Source organism: Ornithodoros turicata, chromosome 4 (genome assembly GCF_037126465.1).
Source record: "Ornithodoros turicata isolate Travis chromosome 4, ASM3712646v1, whole genome shotgun sequence".
Classification (NCBI taxonomy): domain Eukaryota; kingdom Metazoa; phylum Arthropoda; class Arachnida; order Ixodida; family Argasidae; genus Ornithodoros; species Ornithodoros turicata.
The window spans coordinates 3,411,357-3,426,432 of record NC_088204.1 but is presented as its reverse complement, the minus strand read 5'-3'; the positions used below and the strand labels follow the sequence as shown (position 1 = coordinate 3,426,432).

The 15,076-nt window shown below is 45.6% G+C and overlaps 4 protein-coding genes across 7 annotated transcripts in view; 2 read left to right on the top strand and 2 right to left on the bottom strand.

The window, feature by feature from the left end:
• Positions 1 to 9,465, top strand: part of LOC135390718 (rho family-interacting cell polarization regulator 2-like) — a 43,858-nt gene extending 34,393 nt beyond the window's left edge. For all 4 annotated transcript variants that reach the window (XM_064620560.1, XM_064620559.1, XM_064620557.1 and 1 more), the window contains 14 exons: positions 163 to 311; positions 379 to 511; positions 1,200 to 1,483; positions 2,100 to 2,283; positions 4,296 to 4,423; positions 4,487 to 4,688; positions 4,752 to 4,884; positions 5,244 to 5,393; positions 5,474 to 5,614; positions 5,706 to 5,855; positions 5,928 to 5,974; positions 6,043 to 6,126; positions 6,202 to 6,295; positions 7,593 to 9,465. In XM_064620560.1, the coding sequence (XP_064476630.1) occupies positions 163 to 311; positions 379 to 511; positions 1,200 to 1,483; positions 2,100 to 2,283; positions 4,296 to 4,423; positions 4,487 to 4,688; positions 4,752 to 4,884; positions 5,244 to 5,393; positions 5,474 to 5,614; positions 5,706 to 5,855; positions 5,928 to 5,974; positions 6,043 to 6,126; positions 6,202 to 6,295; positions 7,593 to 7,666 (1,953 nt within the window). In that variant the 3' untranslated portion in view covers positions 7,667 to 9,465. The remainder of the gene's footprint in view (positions 1 to 162; positions 312 to 378; positions 512 to 1,199; positions 1,484 to 2,099; positions 2,284 to 4,295; positions 4,424 to 4,486; positions 4,689 to 4,751; positions 4,885 to 5,243; positions 5,394 to 5,473; positions 5,615 to 5,705; positions 5,856 to 5,927; positions 5,975 to 6,042; positions 6,127 to 6,201; positions 6,296 to 7,592) is intronic.
• Positions 9,466 to 9,956: 491 nt separating this feature from the next.
• Positions 9,957 to 11,574, bottom strand: LOC135390724 (U6 snRNA-associated Sm-like protein LSm4). The gene is made up of 5 exons (XM_064620569.1): positions 11,459 to 11,574; positions 11,194 to 11,235; positions 11,029 to 11,127; positions 10,704 to 10,890; positions 9,957 to 10,133 (listed from the first exon to the last, which is right to left on the bottom strand). Exons 1-5 carry the CDS (start codon positions 11,459 to 11,461, stop codon positions 10,048 to 10,050), a joined length of 417 nt encoding a protein of 138 aa, XP_064476639.1. The 5' UTR covers positions 11,462 to 11,574; the 3' UTR covers positions 9,957 to 10,047.
• Positions 11,575 to 11,615: 41 nt separating this feature from the next.
• Positions 11,616 to 14,314, top strand: LOC135390720 (prolyl 3-hydroxylase OGFOD1-like). Its single transcript, XM_064620563.1, has 10 exons — positions 11,616 to 11,866; positions 11,924 to 12,072; positions 12,139 to 12,185; positions 12,394 to 12,494; positions 12,595 to 12,932; positions 13,003 to 13,116; positions 13,187 to 13,266; positions 13,463 to 13,767; positions 13,835 to 13,893; positions 13,968 to 14,314. The coding sequence occupies exons 1-10, from the start codon at positions 11,692 to 11,694 to the stop codon at positions 14,118 to 14,120; spliced, it is 1,521 nt and encodes a 506-aa protein (XP_064476633.1). The 5' UTR covers positions 11,616 to 11,691; the 3' UTR covers positions 14,121 to 14,314.
• LOC135390722 (phosphopantothenoylcysteine decarboxylase-like) lies at positions 12,502 to 15,054 on the bottom strand. The gene has a single exon (XM_064620567.1). It carries the CDS (start codon positions 14,967 to 14,969, stop codon positions 14,340 to 14,342), a length of 630 nt encoding a protein of 209 aa, XP_064476637.1. The 5' UTR covers positions 14,970 to 15,054; the 3' UTR covers positions 12,502 to 14,339.
• Positions 15,055 to 15,076: the final 22 nt, after the last annotated feature.

Genomic DNA, 15,076 nt, shown 5'->3' with positions numbered 1-15,076 from the left:
GCGCTTTGCGTTAAGGCACTCCTCCCGCGATGCATGTCTACTGCAGTACTAAATGCACAGGTGGAACGGAGTCGCCTATTCAGCGAGAAGGCAACGGGTTTCTTTCGGATGTCTTACGGATGTTGATGGCTCGCGGATATAGAATCATATTCTCGCTTCAAGGCTGTCGAAGTTCGTGGTCTTGGCAAGAATGTTCTCTTGGGGAACAAGTCCTGCGAGATCAAGGACCTCTTCAGCTCCCACTCCCAGCTGATGACGGTGAACCTCAACTCGAGCGGCTCTCTCAAGCTTAACCTGGTCATCACGTGGAAGTAAGTCGTACCGAACTGTGGTTGTCAGCCGCAGTCCTTACGTTGTTGTCCTCTTGTCCTGTTGCAGTCCTCTGCACGGCTGCATGGAGGATACGCACGCGTCCAAACAGACTACACCCATCCTTGCCGTTCCAAAGTCGCCGTTCTCAAAGAGAAGGGGCGTGTCACCGTTCCGTGGCGACAGCACAGAGCGCTCAGGGGTAAGCACACTCCATACAATAATGTTACTGTACGTTGGGACAAGTCAGCTCTGGCCAGAAATCTAAAGATGTGTCTGTGATCGGCCTAGGCGAGCACATGATGCCACTGATATGTTGCGAAGCTGGCACCCTTGGCATCCCTGCCACGGATTTCTTGACTTACACCCCTGTCCGACGGCAAGCCGAAAGGCATTTGAAGAAATGGCCTTTCCAAAAAATGACCTTCGACAACCATGTCAGACGTCAGCGTGAAAGCGCTTTCTAGAAATTGCCGTGGCCCGACTGAGCTCCCCAACAGCTTTTATGACTCGAAAAGATTCAAATTCTCGACAACAGCATCCGATCACATCGCTTCCGACAATGCTAAAGTGAAAGATAAAACTTGTAAATGTGGCAAAGATTTCGGACACAGATCACAACCACGTCGGTAAGGTTTTGGTAAGACGACAACTTTAGTACGGGGGTACAGATTTAAGCGGAAACGAACTAGACGGCGCAAGCAGTCGGCAACGAGGGGCTCCTTTACGGCTCGTCTGACGGGGTCTACTCCGTAAAGGGCATTTAAAGCTCAAAAGGTCCTTTATGTTAACTGTCATTTAGAATACCGTCTGACAGGGTTATTACATGTACAGCTATGTTGTATTTCAAAATGTGGGCTCATACACGCACATTAACTTAACACTACCAGAGCCTTCCCTGCTACGACAACGGGCTCCCGCAGCAGTGGCAGCATAACAGTGTGGGGACACACGCTGGGAGGGACTTGCGCACCACAGTTGAGCTGGAGGGTCACCGTTTCCATTGCTACCAAGGGAGCAACGGAGGCAGCGTGTCCGCCCCCAGCTCCGCGGCCACGAGTCCCAACGGGGAGCTGCCGAGGATAGCCGGGCAGACGGTGCTCCTCAACGCTTACGTCTACGGGAGGACTCACAGTCCAACACTGCAGCCCATTGAGACCACCGTATCTCACAGGTGAGATCGTCAGCGTCGTCTGCATCGTTACTACGCACTTTTCGTTATCCCTTTCTCCGGAAGCCCGGAGGATAAAGTACTGCATTTCTTTTGTGCCATAAAGAATACCGCCCGTACGGCGGATGTTCGAACTACAGTGAATGGTGCTCGTAGTGCCTAAGAATCGTCCAAAAATGTTGGGGCTCTTCATAAATTAAGACAGGATTAAAACTGCTCTCTCCTGTATGTATAGCCATTTCCTTGAGCTGTCATGGAGTCACTATGTGGAGTGTGTGCTAGAACTGAAAACTAGTGCATGTTACGGCTCAAAATCACATATACACACAAAAGAAAAGAAAAAGGAATATCGTAACAAAGTCTATGCTGCTCTGATGCTAACTGAACCTGCACACATGTGAGCGGTGCTTTTTTTCTTTTTCTTTTTAGTTTGATTTCTATCAGTGATGAATAGAACCAAATAACAGTTCCTGTACAAATTTTATGCATGAAATATGTCCTCCATTCATCCTGTTTCATTCCCTCTCTCTTATTTACGTTGCTGCTGTACCGTAGGCCTCTTTTTTTTTTTTTTTTTGTATGCCACCGAGTGTGCAAACGTGCCGATTTCTGGACGCAGGTGGTCTGGCACTGCGGACAGCGGATCTGAGTGCTGCAGCAGCGTGGACACTGCGGATGGATCGTCGTCTTCCCTGCAGCAAAGTGTCCGTGGCCTCCATGCAGGTCTGGAGGACATCCAGGGGCAGTACCCTGAATTACACTCCCTAGAACAAAGCATAGCCGAGCTGGATAGGATACTTCGGGTGAGGAATGTCCCTCAGGCAAACTCTCTCTTCTTCTGACTCGAGGAACTAGCCTCGCATCGACAGTGTCATGGTGTGCTCATGTGTGGTTTCATTATTTCACATTCTGCGTGTGACTATGTCACGTGCTCCTGTCTTCGAAAGTGTGTGGGACAGACAGCAGGATGAGACTGCTTCACACGTTTGAACACCCACTCAGGTTTATTGCATTTATTAATGGTTTTGTAGTACACATTTTGATGGTCCCATCAACATTTCACATACTGAATGTGTGAATTATGTTACGTGTGAATTATACATACTGACGTGAAATATATGACAATGGTAGCATATCCATGAGTTTTGGAAAAAGACAGACAGACAGACAGAACACTGAAGTGAACAGTTGTTCATGTGTCTTTTCTCAAAACTCGGGGATATATGTTACTTTTACGGTCTAGTGAAATAGATGTCTTCTGTTTCTTTGCTTACTGACAATTTTGTTTGTTAATTCATTTTCTGTTGCATTTTTCCATACATACAAACGATGCTTTGGGTTGTACTTCTGTTCTGTCTCTTTCTCTGTCTCAGTTCTCTCACATCTTTCCTTAGTTTGTTGAAAACGAAGATCTTTCCTTCTGTTCCTGTCTTCTGTCTTACGCGTATTCCACTGCCCGTGCACTGTGTTACTGTTCAGTAATAAAAGAGACTTTCGTATCCGAGCATCGGGAAATTTAATAATGACAGACCTCTTAGCTCTCGAAAGTCATTCAATGAGTCAGCGTACCTGGTAAGTATGAGTGGTACGAGGTATTCTAATCAGTAACATTGTGTGGTCTTGCAAAGCTTTTATTACAGCATGTACACAGGAAAGAAAGAAACAGGATATCATGCATCTTGACCAGGACAGATCCAGCTTGTTTGGAGTTTTTTTTCTTGGGTCGGCATTTTTTTTTTACTAATTTTTCTACCAGCTATATTTCCAAATATACAGGGTGTGTGCAGAAAAACATGACCCGCATTTAGGCACATAGCTTGTTGCCTACCAAACTAACGAACTTCCGGTGGCGCACGATGGCGCATTTATGCGTTCGAAATCTGCAGAAAAATTGTGGAAGCCATACTCAGCTTAAAAAATAAACGGAACAACGAAAACGTCGGCTTCCGTGCATCAGAATAGGGCAACATGGTGGACAACAGGGTGTATGTGAAAGGGCAACACGGTTAACGTAGGAGAGTTGTGTCCAAGTACCGCTAGGGGAGCTATAGGTGCATAAATCGAAACGATGTCCCACATGGATGCTCATCGGCAGTACCCCTAGCGGTGCCTGCACATAACTCTCCTGAGACCGAAATGCACTACCATGCACTGTCATGACCACCCTATTCTAATGCATGGAAGCTCATGTTTTCGCGCTGTGTTTATTTTTTTACACTGAGTATGCTTTCCAGGATTTTTTTGTAGCTTTCGCACGCACAAATACGCCGTCGTGTGCCACCGGAAGTTCCTCGGCTAAGTAGACAGCGAGTTACATGTAAAAATGCGGGTCATGTTTTTCTGCACACACCCTGTACAAGAGGGTTATGTTGACATGGGGAAAGAGGAGCCGACCCATCTTTTTCTAAGCTCTTTTGACACACTAACCCTCCAAAGCTGTAACTATTACAACATAACCATAAAAGTAGATCCGTAACGAAGAACCCCAAGACTAGGGATGACAAGAAAAATGCGCACAACCTTGTTCGTGTACGTTTTTCTTGACATCCCTAGTGCCTGCTTTTTGTGACGGATCTATGCCACCAGCTCGCTTGCCCTTTAACCACTCTTTCAGCGGAAATGTACGCTAATTGCCTCACCCAACATATCTTTACATTCCAGAATACAAACCGTAACTAAGATGTCCGTAATACATTCTTACATTGCACTATTGTTGAGTTACTTGCTACTACTATGTCCTGATTGTTAACAAGCTCATACCCAACATAACCTTTAAAATGCAGCAAAACGAAAATGTATTTCCATTTCGCTTTAGAAACATCAGCGAGTCCGTCGCGGCTCAACCGGATCGGCCGCCAGCATATCCGTAGAGAGCGCACTGGGCTGCTTCGACTTCCTCAACAGCGCCATCGAAGGAGAAGACTCCGACGTCTCCGAAGCAAGGTACGAGAGCTTTTGTCGTTCTCCCAACATCATTCTAAACATCATCCGTGCGTCGCCTTGTAGTCCGAGACATCGACCGCAGAAGAACGGAGTGCCGGACTCTCACACTACAACTGGAACTGCAGACTCTGGGCTGTCTTCGCTGGTTGGCCGGCGTGGCTCTCCTAGCTCCGTGACCTCGAGTCCGGTACCGGTCACGACCGGTTCCGAGCATCTGGACTTGGCTCTGTCGACGCACTGCTGGTACTGTCATCGCCTTCTCGAAGTGAGTTGCTGTACATATTGCAACTGGGAACAGTTCTTAAAAACTGCTTTTCTACTTGCACAGACTCTAGGCTCCTTTGGGCCGCTGCATTGCCGTGAAAGACACGCGCTCGAAAAATTACGGCGCCAATCGAAGGTTATCGAGAAGTACCTGCAGCTGGCAAAGCAGATTTCCGATGACAAGAAGCCCTTATGTGGTTAGTGTTTCTGTATAAGTCTTGGAATGTGACACAGTGTGCTTAGGCCCTCGTGTTTTTGTGTCTTTCAAAAATCGGGGCAGTAAAAAACTGGTCTTACATCAGGGGTGCTTTAAAATAGGGTAAAATCGGGCTATATATCAGTATATATCTGTGAGATAAAAAAAAAGAGAACTCGTTTTAAGGCTGTTCATGTGCAATGCTTTTAATGTGAAACATATTATATGACGTTTGGCATGACATGCAAGCATGAGTGGAGCTTCCCTTTAATTTCTGACTTTTTCTGCCTCTCGAATAAATTCCAAAATACGTTATCTGCTAGCAAGAGTACAGATATCTTTGTTGTCTGCCCCGTTTAGGGTCAAAGCTAATAAAGGACAGCAAAACACGCTGGATCTGGGAACAGCTCGTCGGACCAGACGCCATCGTGTCCACCGTCAGCCAGATCCGCGAGAACCTGACCAGGCTGGTCCGATCCTGCCTCAACCATGCCAGCTTCAGCGATCGAGGTACAAGATGCTATTTTACCCTAAAAAAAAAATTGTGGATGACCTAACACTTTGAGTCGTTGCATTTTGCTTCTCGATAGTGACTGCAATAGTGCTGTTCAGCATGCTGGACGTCCCAAAGCTAGAGCCAAACCTGGTGGTCACAGCGTTGCAGTTTGAATCTTACCTCATGGGGCTGGGTGAGGTATTTGAGGACCACGTTGCCACCTTAGAGGATGAACGTGAGTCTCCGATAATGTTCTACATTTATTGGGTGGTTCTTTTCTATTTACTTACTTATTTTTTAACGTTTTGACCAATTCTATCTCGCAGTGAAAGTTCTAGATGCTTTATCGTCAAAGGAAGTGCCAACAGTGAAGAGAGCTCTCTCACAGCTAAGAAATTCTTTGCCGTCGAAGGAGACGTTCTTCGCCGTGATGCAGATGCTCGTCTGCGGAGATCCGCAGTTGGTGAGCCAAGCGGGTGAGTTTTTCCCCGTTTCGTTTTGGCAGAGCGAAAGCGTGCTCATATCTGTTTTTTGTACTGTGCATTTAGAGCAACACTTGAAGATGGTGACAGCAAAATCGGCTGGTAGAAAGCAGGTAAATGCCCGACAAACATTATCCGGGGTGCATTCTTTAAAAATGTGCTGCTCTGTTTGTTTCAACAGGCATGCAACATCCTACTAGAAGGACTGGAGGCTGACGCAGCTGTCACCAGACAAGGTTGTTGCAGAGCCCTGTCTCTTATCCAGGTAGGCGCGAAGAAACGACGCAAAAAATTTTGCAGACGGCGCTATAAAGGGGTCGTGTTTTCCGTAAATGTGCAGGCTCAGGAATTCATGGAGCAGCTCGTCCACCTGTCCTATGCGGACGAGTCTCCCAAAGTACGTCAGGAAGCAAAGGATGCCCTCTTTTCTTTTGGTGAGATATTAGTCCTTTATCCTACGCTACCTTATCACGTTGAAGGGCAGTTCACTCCTTCCCTATTCTAGGGATGCCAGCAGTGATGCTCTCGAGTGCCACTGGCTACGGCTTTCTGCAAATTTTTCTGTTTTGCTAGATGAGTTTCCTCACCGTGACAACATTTTGTTGTGCGCAGCATTTCAGTGTGATGTATAATATGCAAGAAAACATCACGAAAAAGTGTATACAGTCAAACCTCGTTACAATGAAATGCGATATAACAAAATTAATGATAGAGCGAACTAATATGCATCCCCCGGCAGAGGGCCATAGAGACCAAGGTATAAGTTTAACTCCCGCTGCAACGAAATGGCCTTTTTAGCCACCGTCTCAGCCGCCACCTCGTTACAGCGAAAGAACGAGATAAGGTTTACGACCCCAAGGCCAACTTCTCGGGGTCACGAAAGCAAAGGGGCGTCCTGTTCCTGCAGCAAAGGAAGGGCACTCGCGATTAGGGCCAGGAGGAGTCTGCAATGGAGAGCATTATGGAAAAGGAGATGGTCGCGGCCACTTGCAGGCAAGGCGCCGAGAACGATGGTGACTAACAGCACAATGACTAAGACATCGAGCCTTGTGTGTTGACGGCTCATCAGGTGGTTGACGTACTTTGACGTTAGGCAGACGTACATAGAGGTTTGTGGAATCGCAACACGATATGGAGAAAGCTCAGGAGGCTTTGGCGGCACACAAACAAACAATGTGTGACACCACATCTTTTAGTCATGACGCAGACGTGAATAACCGCCTATTTCATACAAGAATAAAATTCTCTAGGCGCCTTTTGGCACTATGTCTGTCATTGTTGTTGTTTTTCATGGAAAACTCGTTGGGATCGTAGCGGGAGTTCTCGACGCTCATCTTTCGCGATTCGCGACCTTCGGCTCGATATAACAAAACTTTTGATACAACGAAAGAAACTGCGGTTCCCGTGAGTTTCGTTGTATATCGAAGTTCGACTGTAATTGTTGTTCACGACTCGAATTGCATGCTCTACAGGCAATATAAAACCTAAAAAATAAAGAAAAACTTTAAATATTCAAATATCTGAGCCCAAAGGTGTGCCTGCTGGTAGCCTAGGGTATTTGTGTACTGACATTTTCTGGGGAATGCCACCATGTATTACGAGGAAGCTCGCGAAAGAACAACGCGTTGAATGGAAAGTTATTTTTCCCGCAGCTCTCGCGTGTCGCCATTTGAAGTGACTACGGCAGTGCCGTAACTGCAGCAAGGTGACCCTGTACCATTACCATTACAGGTGAAAGTGGGAGGAAGGAGTACAAACAGTCACAGCTGGTCACGCACGGCTTTCAAGGCCGGAGCGTCAAGTAAAACACAGACTACGAGCAGACGACATATATAAAAACGGATATTCCGTGTCACGCGTTTAATCGCGTCATTACGAGTGGGGCCATCTGGCTGACAATGGAGCTTTGCTGAAGTGTGCTGCTTTGATGCAACTAAAGATTGCCGTGTTTGTAACATATCTACTCAAGTTCCTACGTTGGATTCTTTTTTTTCTTGTACATAATTTGAATCTTTTGGTCCCTTCCCACTCAATGCGGAATTATGTGTAGTGGGTTTGATCCGCCATGTGTTTTTTTTTTTTTTTACCTCGAACTTTGTCGAACATTTCCATTTTTCTATTTCTTTTTCGAAGAAAGAAAGAAAATGCATTCCTTGTCTCCATTTCTTTGGATTTTAAAAGTTGTCCCTATTTATCCATTTTAATATGCTTTTTTGTTTTCATTGTTTTAACCTAACACGGTTGTCACACCTTCGACAGAACTTGCAGTTTCTTAGGATCTGCGTACATAACTGCGAGGGAATTAACGTTTAATGAACTTGCCCTCTGAAAGTGAAGTTAAGGTAGCTTTCAGGCTGAAATGCACGGTGGTCAAGCTTCAGTATATGTAACCATTTTCCAGGTCTTAAATGCATGTAAGCAGCTACCCTTTTATTGATTTCAACTCAAAGTAATTTTTTGCATTTTGATCCAGTTTTTTACTATTATTATTATTATTGCATATTTTGCATTGGATTGATTACGGTCCCAGTTTCTGCGCGACAAACAGGTTACATTTGAAGCACTGCCAAAGTGGCCATGCTTTATCTGTAACTTTGCTCTTCGACTTCAAAATTGCTGTTTCGTTCCTCGTTACCTCTTGGCTCCTTTTTTTTTTTTGCTTTTTCGTTGCATTGGTTACATTGGAGGTCCCATTACGTGACTGAAAGCAGACATTTACGTGAAACACTCCATATTTCCCTCCTCATCTTTTCTACCTTGCTAAGTACAGCAGTTTAAGCAGACTTAACTAAATTAATTGAGTGGTTCCTGTAGTTACGAAGGTGTGACAACCCCCACGATATGCAAGCTCATTTCACGAATGCGAGTGGGCATGTTTCAAGAGCAGCTTTTTTACGGAGAGTGTCGAAATGTATCAAGTGCAATTTTTCCGCGCCTCGTCGTCGCAAAACGTCTGCATCTATTTCAGAGCTTTAAACGTGCCATTAACCTGTACAGACACAACCCTATGACATATATATATATATATATATATATATATATGCGTATGTACAAGGTGCCCAACTAAAGTGCACCAAGATTTTAAAGGCAGGATGCTCTATGCGAATGAGAGTAACTGAATATTGTCACGTATCGTTGTCAGTACATGGTCAGTAACAAATTGAGCCAGCTCCGCTTGCATAGAGCACTGTCTTTTTTAAAATATGGGCATATTTTAGTTGGGGCACCCTGTATATGTGCATGGAGAATAATTTGCCCATGTGAACAACATATCTAGTCAGCATTCCATTCAGTCCAAAACAGTGTAGCATATCAGTTTGGCAGTTGATGACGGAGATGCACTTGTTTGGTGACTGCAGACTTCTAACGAGTCAGTTTGTTGCAATTTATCGCCGAAATTGTCAAAGTGTCAATTAAATAGTTTGTTTAATAAATGACTGAAAGGTAGCCATGCTGAGAATGTAGTTGCCTCACTGCATAAGTCCTAGTTCTTGTCACGTTGGTACTCCCAAAAGTGTATTTGGTACCGAGAGTAGAGATATTCCAGGCTTTAGAAGCATGTAAGACACTGAGTCATTCCAAATAAAGGTAAAGTTAGAGTTGAGGATGCATTTCAATTCTTTCAAAATAAAAATAAATGAACGCCCCTTTCCAAGGTTGTACCTGGTTGTACCAGTCTGGATTTCACTAGATTGGCTATGATGGGATGCCTGGATGTGCAATGATGTGTAGGTACCCTTTGGTACCGCATGTAGTTTCCCCACTTTGTGCATGTGTGACGTTTTGAGACTTCCCGAAAGATTAAGAGGCATTGATTGATTGATTGAGAGCTGGGCTCTTCAGAAATGGAGCAAACCTGATTTGTCTTCACGCTGCTTCTTAGTTGCGGGGAAAATGTTACACCGAAACTCCCGAGAGTGCCCTCTCCAGTTTCCCTTGCCCTGTGTGTTTACGTTTCCTGCAGCACAGCAACGCATTGGCGTAGGACTTTGCCCATAAGTGTGGGAATCGTTTTGTGTTATTGAAATAGTGTTACACTAATTCAACATTTCAAAAGGTACTTTTTTGAAAGCTGTCAACTACAATTCTCACCAGTATGAAATGAGGCGTTTATTTACAAAATGGTGGCTGCACGCAAGACTCCGCAAGCTTTCATGTACACCTTTGCTGCATCGCGATGAGAACGTTAATTAGGCCTTCCTCTTCCACCTCGTCCTTGACCTCCGCGGCCCGGTCCGCCTCTTCCGCCACCACGGCCACCAAAGGTCCCGCCTGAAAAACATTATCGCCCGTTTATGTAGTCCCTTGTGCAGACAATAAGACCCTGCCTACTTGTGGGATAAGCTTAGAAAGGAACCTTAAACATTTCCGTTGTGTGTGTGTTTTTTTTCCTTTTCTCCACGTTGCTGGCACGTAAGTAATACTTCGAAAAATCAATAGCACATTTCAAACAATATGTTGCCCTCCAACTAATAAACAGAAGGGACAGGAGGTACTCCGCCAAGGCCGTTCTGTGGTAAAACGTGACTACTATAGTCCTTTGCTGTATGGTGTGTGTCCCAGTATGTTCAGAAATTTTGCCCCGGTTTGCCCGGTGTAAGGGAATTACAGAAAAAAAAAGACCCGATGTGATGTAACTTTGCAGGTTTCAAATATTCGCTTTTCGTTTTATGGTTTGTCCAGTGTGGCAACATCACAGACAGCACGGCGATTAAAAGTGACTAAAATTTCTGCTTATGAACCAGCCTCCCCAAAATGTTATCGGATGTCACCTCGGGTTCACTTTCCAATCACCCCCAATACTGTGAAAAGCGCAAAGATGTGGCGTAACACGATTGGTACCTCTTGGAGCTCCCCGTCCTCCACGACCGCCAGGACCACCACCACGTTTCCCACCGTCTCCGCGGCCTCTGCTTTTCATCTGCACCTCTTCCTTGACCATGTCGATGACTTCGTCGGGGATGCGCAGGTATTTGATGGTGCTGCCACGGATGTAGCACTCCGGCATGCGCCAGAATTTGTCACCATCCTTTATGTGTCGAAAGAAAAACTGTCTGACTACAAGTTGAAATTTTTTAAAAAGCATAAGTGCGGGTAAGAAACTGCACCCGTCATTTGTATGCCAAGGTAAAAGGTGGTGCAAAAGAAGAAAAATGTGACAGCTTACCCTAGATGTGCAGATAACCTCTCTGAGATTTATATTCATCCAGTTATCGCAGTTGACCAGGTGTCCGTTGTAGGTTTCCCCATTTTTAAGCTCTACCAGCTGGAAACAATACTTTGTTATTGCGGCGTTTGCAATTATTTGTTACCTGATTGATGGTCCACGCACCATGGGGTGATTCTGCGCTGTCCTCAGCAGCGATAAAGGTAGCTAAGTAAAAAAGAAGCACCGGTTGAAGTCACGAGGGCCTTATCACGATTATCAATCGCCAACTTTCAGAAATAATTTTTGTCAGCTGAGGTGCGCACTCAAAACGTAGCACATACGTTTCTGCTCAAGTAAGGTGGGCTTATTTTGCGAGGTATCACCCGCATCTTGCCCGATCAGAAACGATAAAATTCACCGTTGGATCATATTTTATACGTCAACTTACCATCTTCGAATCACTAGTGCGAGGTTACAGTTACAACTTCGAGTTTAACAACAACTGTATCAAGTATCGTCACAAAATCAAACTGCACACCGGCCAAAAGTTACCGGAAGTCAACATCTTGTATATGAGGGCGCCACATGAGCTAAACTTCCGGCTTGTTGCAGCACGTGGTCTGTTTCTTCGGTAGCTTCGTAGCTTCCATGTAGTCGCTGTGTAAACGTTGAAGTTCTATCATGAGTAGTTCAAAGAAATTTAAGAAAGAGCTCATTGGTAACGAAGACAGGCCCGGGAATTTCAAGCGACTGAAAGGATCTTCGCAATGTGTAGATATAAATAAGGAGCTTCACGCGGTGCAGACGAAGTCTGCTCTCACGAAAGCATTTTCTGACAAGGTTCCATGCTATATTGGTAAGAGCGTGTTAGATACGAACTAATTAAGGTTTAACAGTGTTTTTCACGTTACAGAAAACGTTGCCGAACTAATCTGCAAGCCCTTCACTTTATGTTCACTGCACAATTTTCTGAGTAGTACCGATGCAATAGAGGGTCTGAAAAACGAGCTGTTTGACATAGACCTGCACCCAAAGAATAATGACCTGTACAAGTTCCACCAGGTAAACTTGGTCGCGTCAAGTGATAGCGAAACGATGTAGTAATTACCACGTCTTGTGACGTTGCAGTCAGGTGATCTGAAGGAGTATGACACTCCGTACATACAAGCCTTCAGGTTCGTATCCATAAAACACCCCGAGATAAAATGCTTTCAAAGGTACTAATACGGCCTGAAGCATATGGTCCAGATCTTAAAAGGCCTTTTAACTCATGATCAATTTATTACAAATATAAAACTTTTATCTCGGGTGGGGGGGAACCCTGTACTTTTCTAACTTAAAATAGACAAACTACATCGCTGTTTACCTTTTTGAATACTTCAGACAGTGTCTTACAACCCAACTGCATCCCTGGCTCAAAGAGGTGACAGGTATCCCACTGGACGGGACAATCAGTTTGACGTGCTCCAAATACACTCATACTGGTAAGAGTTGGCAAGCTTCGACGTGTTTCGTTTAATTTCATTCACCGTCAATTGCAACTGAAATTTCGTCGTGTAACTTAATTTCTCCACAAACGTCCAGATACATTACTGTGCCACGACGACGAACTCGAAGGACGACGTATCGCGTTCATCTTGTACCTTGTTCCCAACTGGGAGAAAGCAGACGGCGGGACTTTAGATCTCTTCGACACCGATTCCGACGGACAACCTCGGGACGTCGTCACGTCGCTCGTCCCTCGATCCAACACCATCGTCTTCTTCGAAGTGACTCCCGTCTCGTTCCACCAAGTAGCGGAGGTACTGAGCGAAGATAAAGTCCGTCTCTCCGTCGGCGGATGGTTCCACGGTCCGCCAGTGGAACGTCCCGAACCTTACGTCGAGCCTCTTCCGTTGATGTACGGACACTGTGCTATCGAGGTACGGGTATTACTCGCGAAAAGCACACGTTCGACAGAGTGTGTTTAATTGTATTACTTCCGTCAAACAGGAAGAGGTTTTTCGGTCGTGGATTAATCCGACTTATCTAATCGACGAAATTGGCGAGCAGATCCGAACGAGGTTCAAGAACGAGTCCGAGATTCATCTAGAGGACTTTCTGCAGGTTAGTTTTTGAGAGCTTGGTGCTAATGAAACAGATATTCTTAAAAAAATCTAAATGCCTTTCTATTCAGGAGGAAAGGTGTAAGGCCGTGGAAGCAGCACTTAGAGCTTCGGATATGAAGTGGAGAAAGAGAGGTCCGCCGAATCGTAGGTTAGCAGACGTCGCACTCTTCGTACCTTATCGAACCTTCGATTTACGAATTCCCACTCTTTGTGAACGGAAACACCTCCCCGCGGTAGCCATTCATAAATTGAGGATCGACTGTAAAATGTTTTCATTTTCCTTGATTTTCAAAAATATTTATCAGATTTTATTCCCTCATTTATTTACGTATTCTTCCAAACAGGAACATATTCGAATCAGACGGCGAGCTCCCACCCATCGTGGACGAATGCCTCCGCGTCTTCCGTTCCGAGGCCATGTTTCTCATCCTCTCCAGTCTGACCGGCCTGAAACTCCACGAGCTGGCGACGTTCGGCAACTCGGACAGCGACGCGGAAGACAGCAACGATGCCGGGAGCGGCGGTGACGGGCCTCGATGCCGCTACAGCCTCCGCAGGTGGAGCCACGGAAATTACACCTTGGCGCACGACGACGACAAAGACATGGAAGAGAGCGCGCTCGACGCCGTCCTTTACTTCAACTGCGGAGGTGAAACGTTGCGTCTCGATCAAAACTGGGAGCATCCTTTTTTTTTTTAACCTTTCTTTTTCTCCAGACTGGAAGCAAGAGTACGGCGGATTCACGACGTACATTACTAGGGACGAGGATGAAGAGGTAATACTCTCGTAGTGGAATTATCGCGGAAGAATTGTGTAAGGAATGTGCAGTTTTTTTTTTTTTTTTTGCAGTTGCTGACGGTGGGGCCGGCGTCCAATTCGCTGGCACTGGTGTACCGGGACCAGGGTATTCTTCGCTTCGTGAAGCACATCAACGACGAAGTGTCGAGGCTGCCAAAAGACTCACAGTGCTTCCACGACCTCTTTCTCGTCTACTATGAATGACAAGTTGCGCATCTGCTATCGTTACCAGCAAGGGATATTGCGAAGACAGACTTCTATCGCAAAAATATTCATATTTGCCTATAAGTTGAAAAATTGCCCGCCCATACAGAAGTTTGTAAATGTGTAAAGAAACGACGATATATATATATGTAGCGGTTGTACGACCCTATATAAAATACTGGTTCGACGGCGCATTACTTGAGTTATATGACCGAAAATTCAAGGGGGCAATAGAGCGTTCGTAACAGCTGATACTATGGTTCCCACCGCAGCCATGCCACCGAATCCAGTATCACCACAAGCGAGCTTCTTCTTCACACACGGCACTTCACGATACCCGAGTTCCTTCAGGGATTGAATGTGCCTACCGGTTAACGGGTGTTCCCACATAAATGTGTTCATAGCTGGGCAAAAGAGTAAAGGTCTTTTCATGTCCCAAGCCCGTATTATACAGGTTAAAAGGTTATCGCAGATACCCGCTGCCATTTTGGCCAACGTGTTCGCGTCCAGAGGTGCGATCACCATCAGATCGGCCCATCGGCGGAGTTCGATGTGAAGGACCGGGTCCGGGATTTGCTTCCACGATGTCCATTCCTGCTCGTCTAGGAACAACTCGGTGTCGCCGAGCTCACTGCGATCGAAGAAGTGCAGGGACTTTTCAGTGGCGACGACTCTGACGTTTAGCGTGGCTGTCTTTACGTCGCGTAGTTCTTGGACAAGTTGAGGAATCTTGATGGATGCAACGCTCCCGGTGCAGCAGACCAATACGTTATAAGATCGCTCCATCGAAGTAGATGCCATTCCAGAGGAAAACCTTGGGGTGTGGTTTTTGTCTAGAAAACTGCACATACACGTGTCATTGTGTCTGTTATCGCAAACGAAGTACGAAGTGCGAGATTCCTATGAGCCGCACAATGATAGGCGCCATATTGGATTTCTGCTTGTTTGTGTTTCTG

Excerpts from the sequence above, each read along its gene's own strand:
- LOC135390724 (XM_064620569.1), bottom strand. Across the intron at positions 11,128-11,193 it reads CAGCGCAGAATCACCCCATG|CTGGTAGAGCTTAAAAATGG; the intron begins GTGCGTGGACCA and ends TATTGTTTCCAG. Across the intron at positions 10,134-10,703 it reads AGGACGGGGAGCTCCAAGAG|GCGGGACCTTTGGTGGCCGT; the intron begins GTACCAATCGTG and ends AATGTTTTTCAG.
- LOC135390720 (XM_064620563.1), top strand. The coding sequence starts at position 11,692 with ATGAGTAGTTCAAAGAAATTTAAGAAAGAGCTCATTGGTAACGAAGAC. Across the intron at positions 12,073-12,138 it reads ACCTGTACAAGTTCCACCAG|TCAGGTGATCTGAAGGAGTA; the intron begins GTAAACTTGGTC and ends GTGACGTTGCAG. Across the intron at positions 13,267-13,462 it reads AGAGGTCCGCCGAATCGTAG|GAACATATTCGAATCAGACG; the intron begins GTTAGCAGACGT and ends TCTTCCAAACAG.
- LOC135390722 (XM_064620567.1), bottom strand. The coding sequence starts at position 14,969 with ATGTGCAGTTTTCTAGACAAAAACCACACCCCAAGGTTTTCCTCTGGA.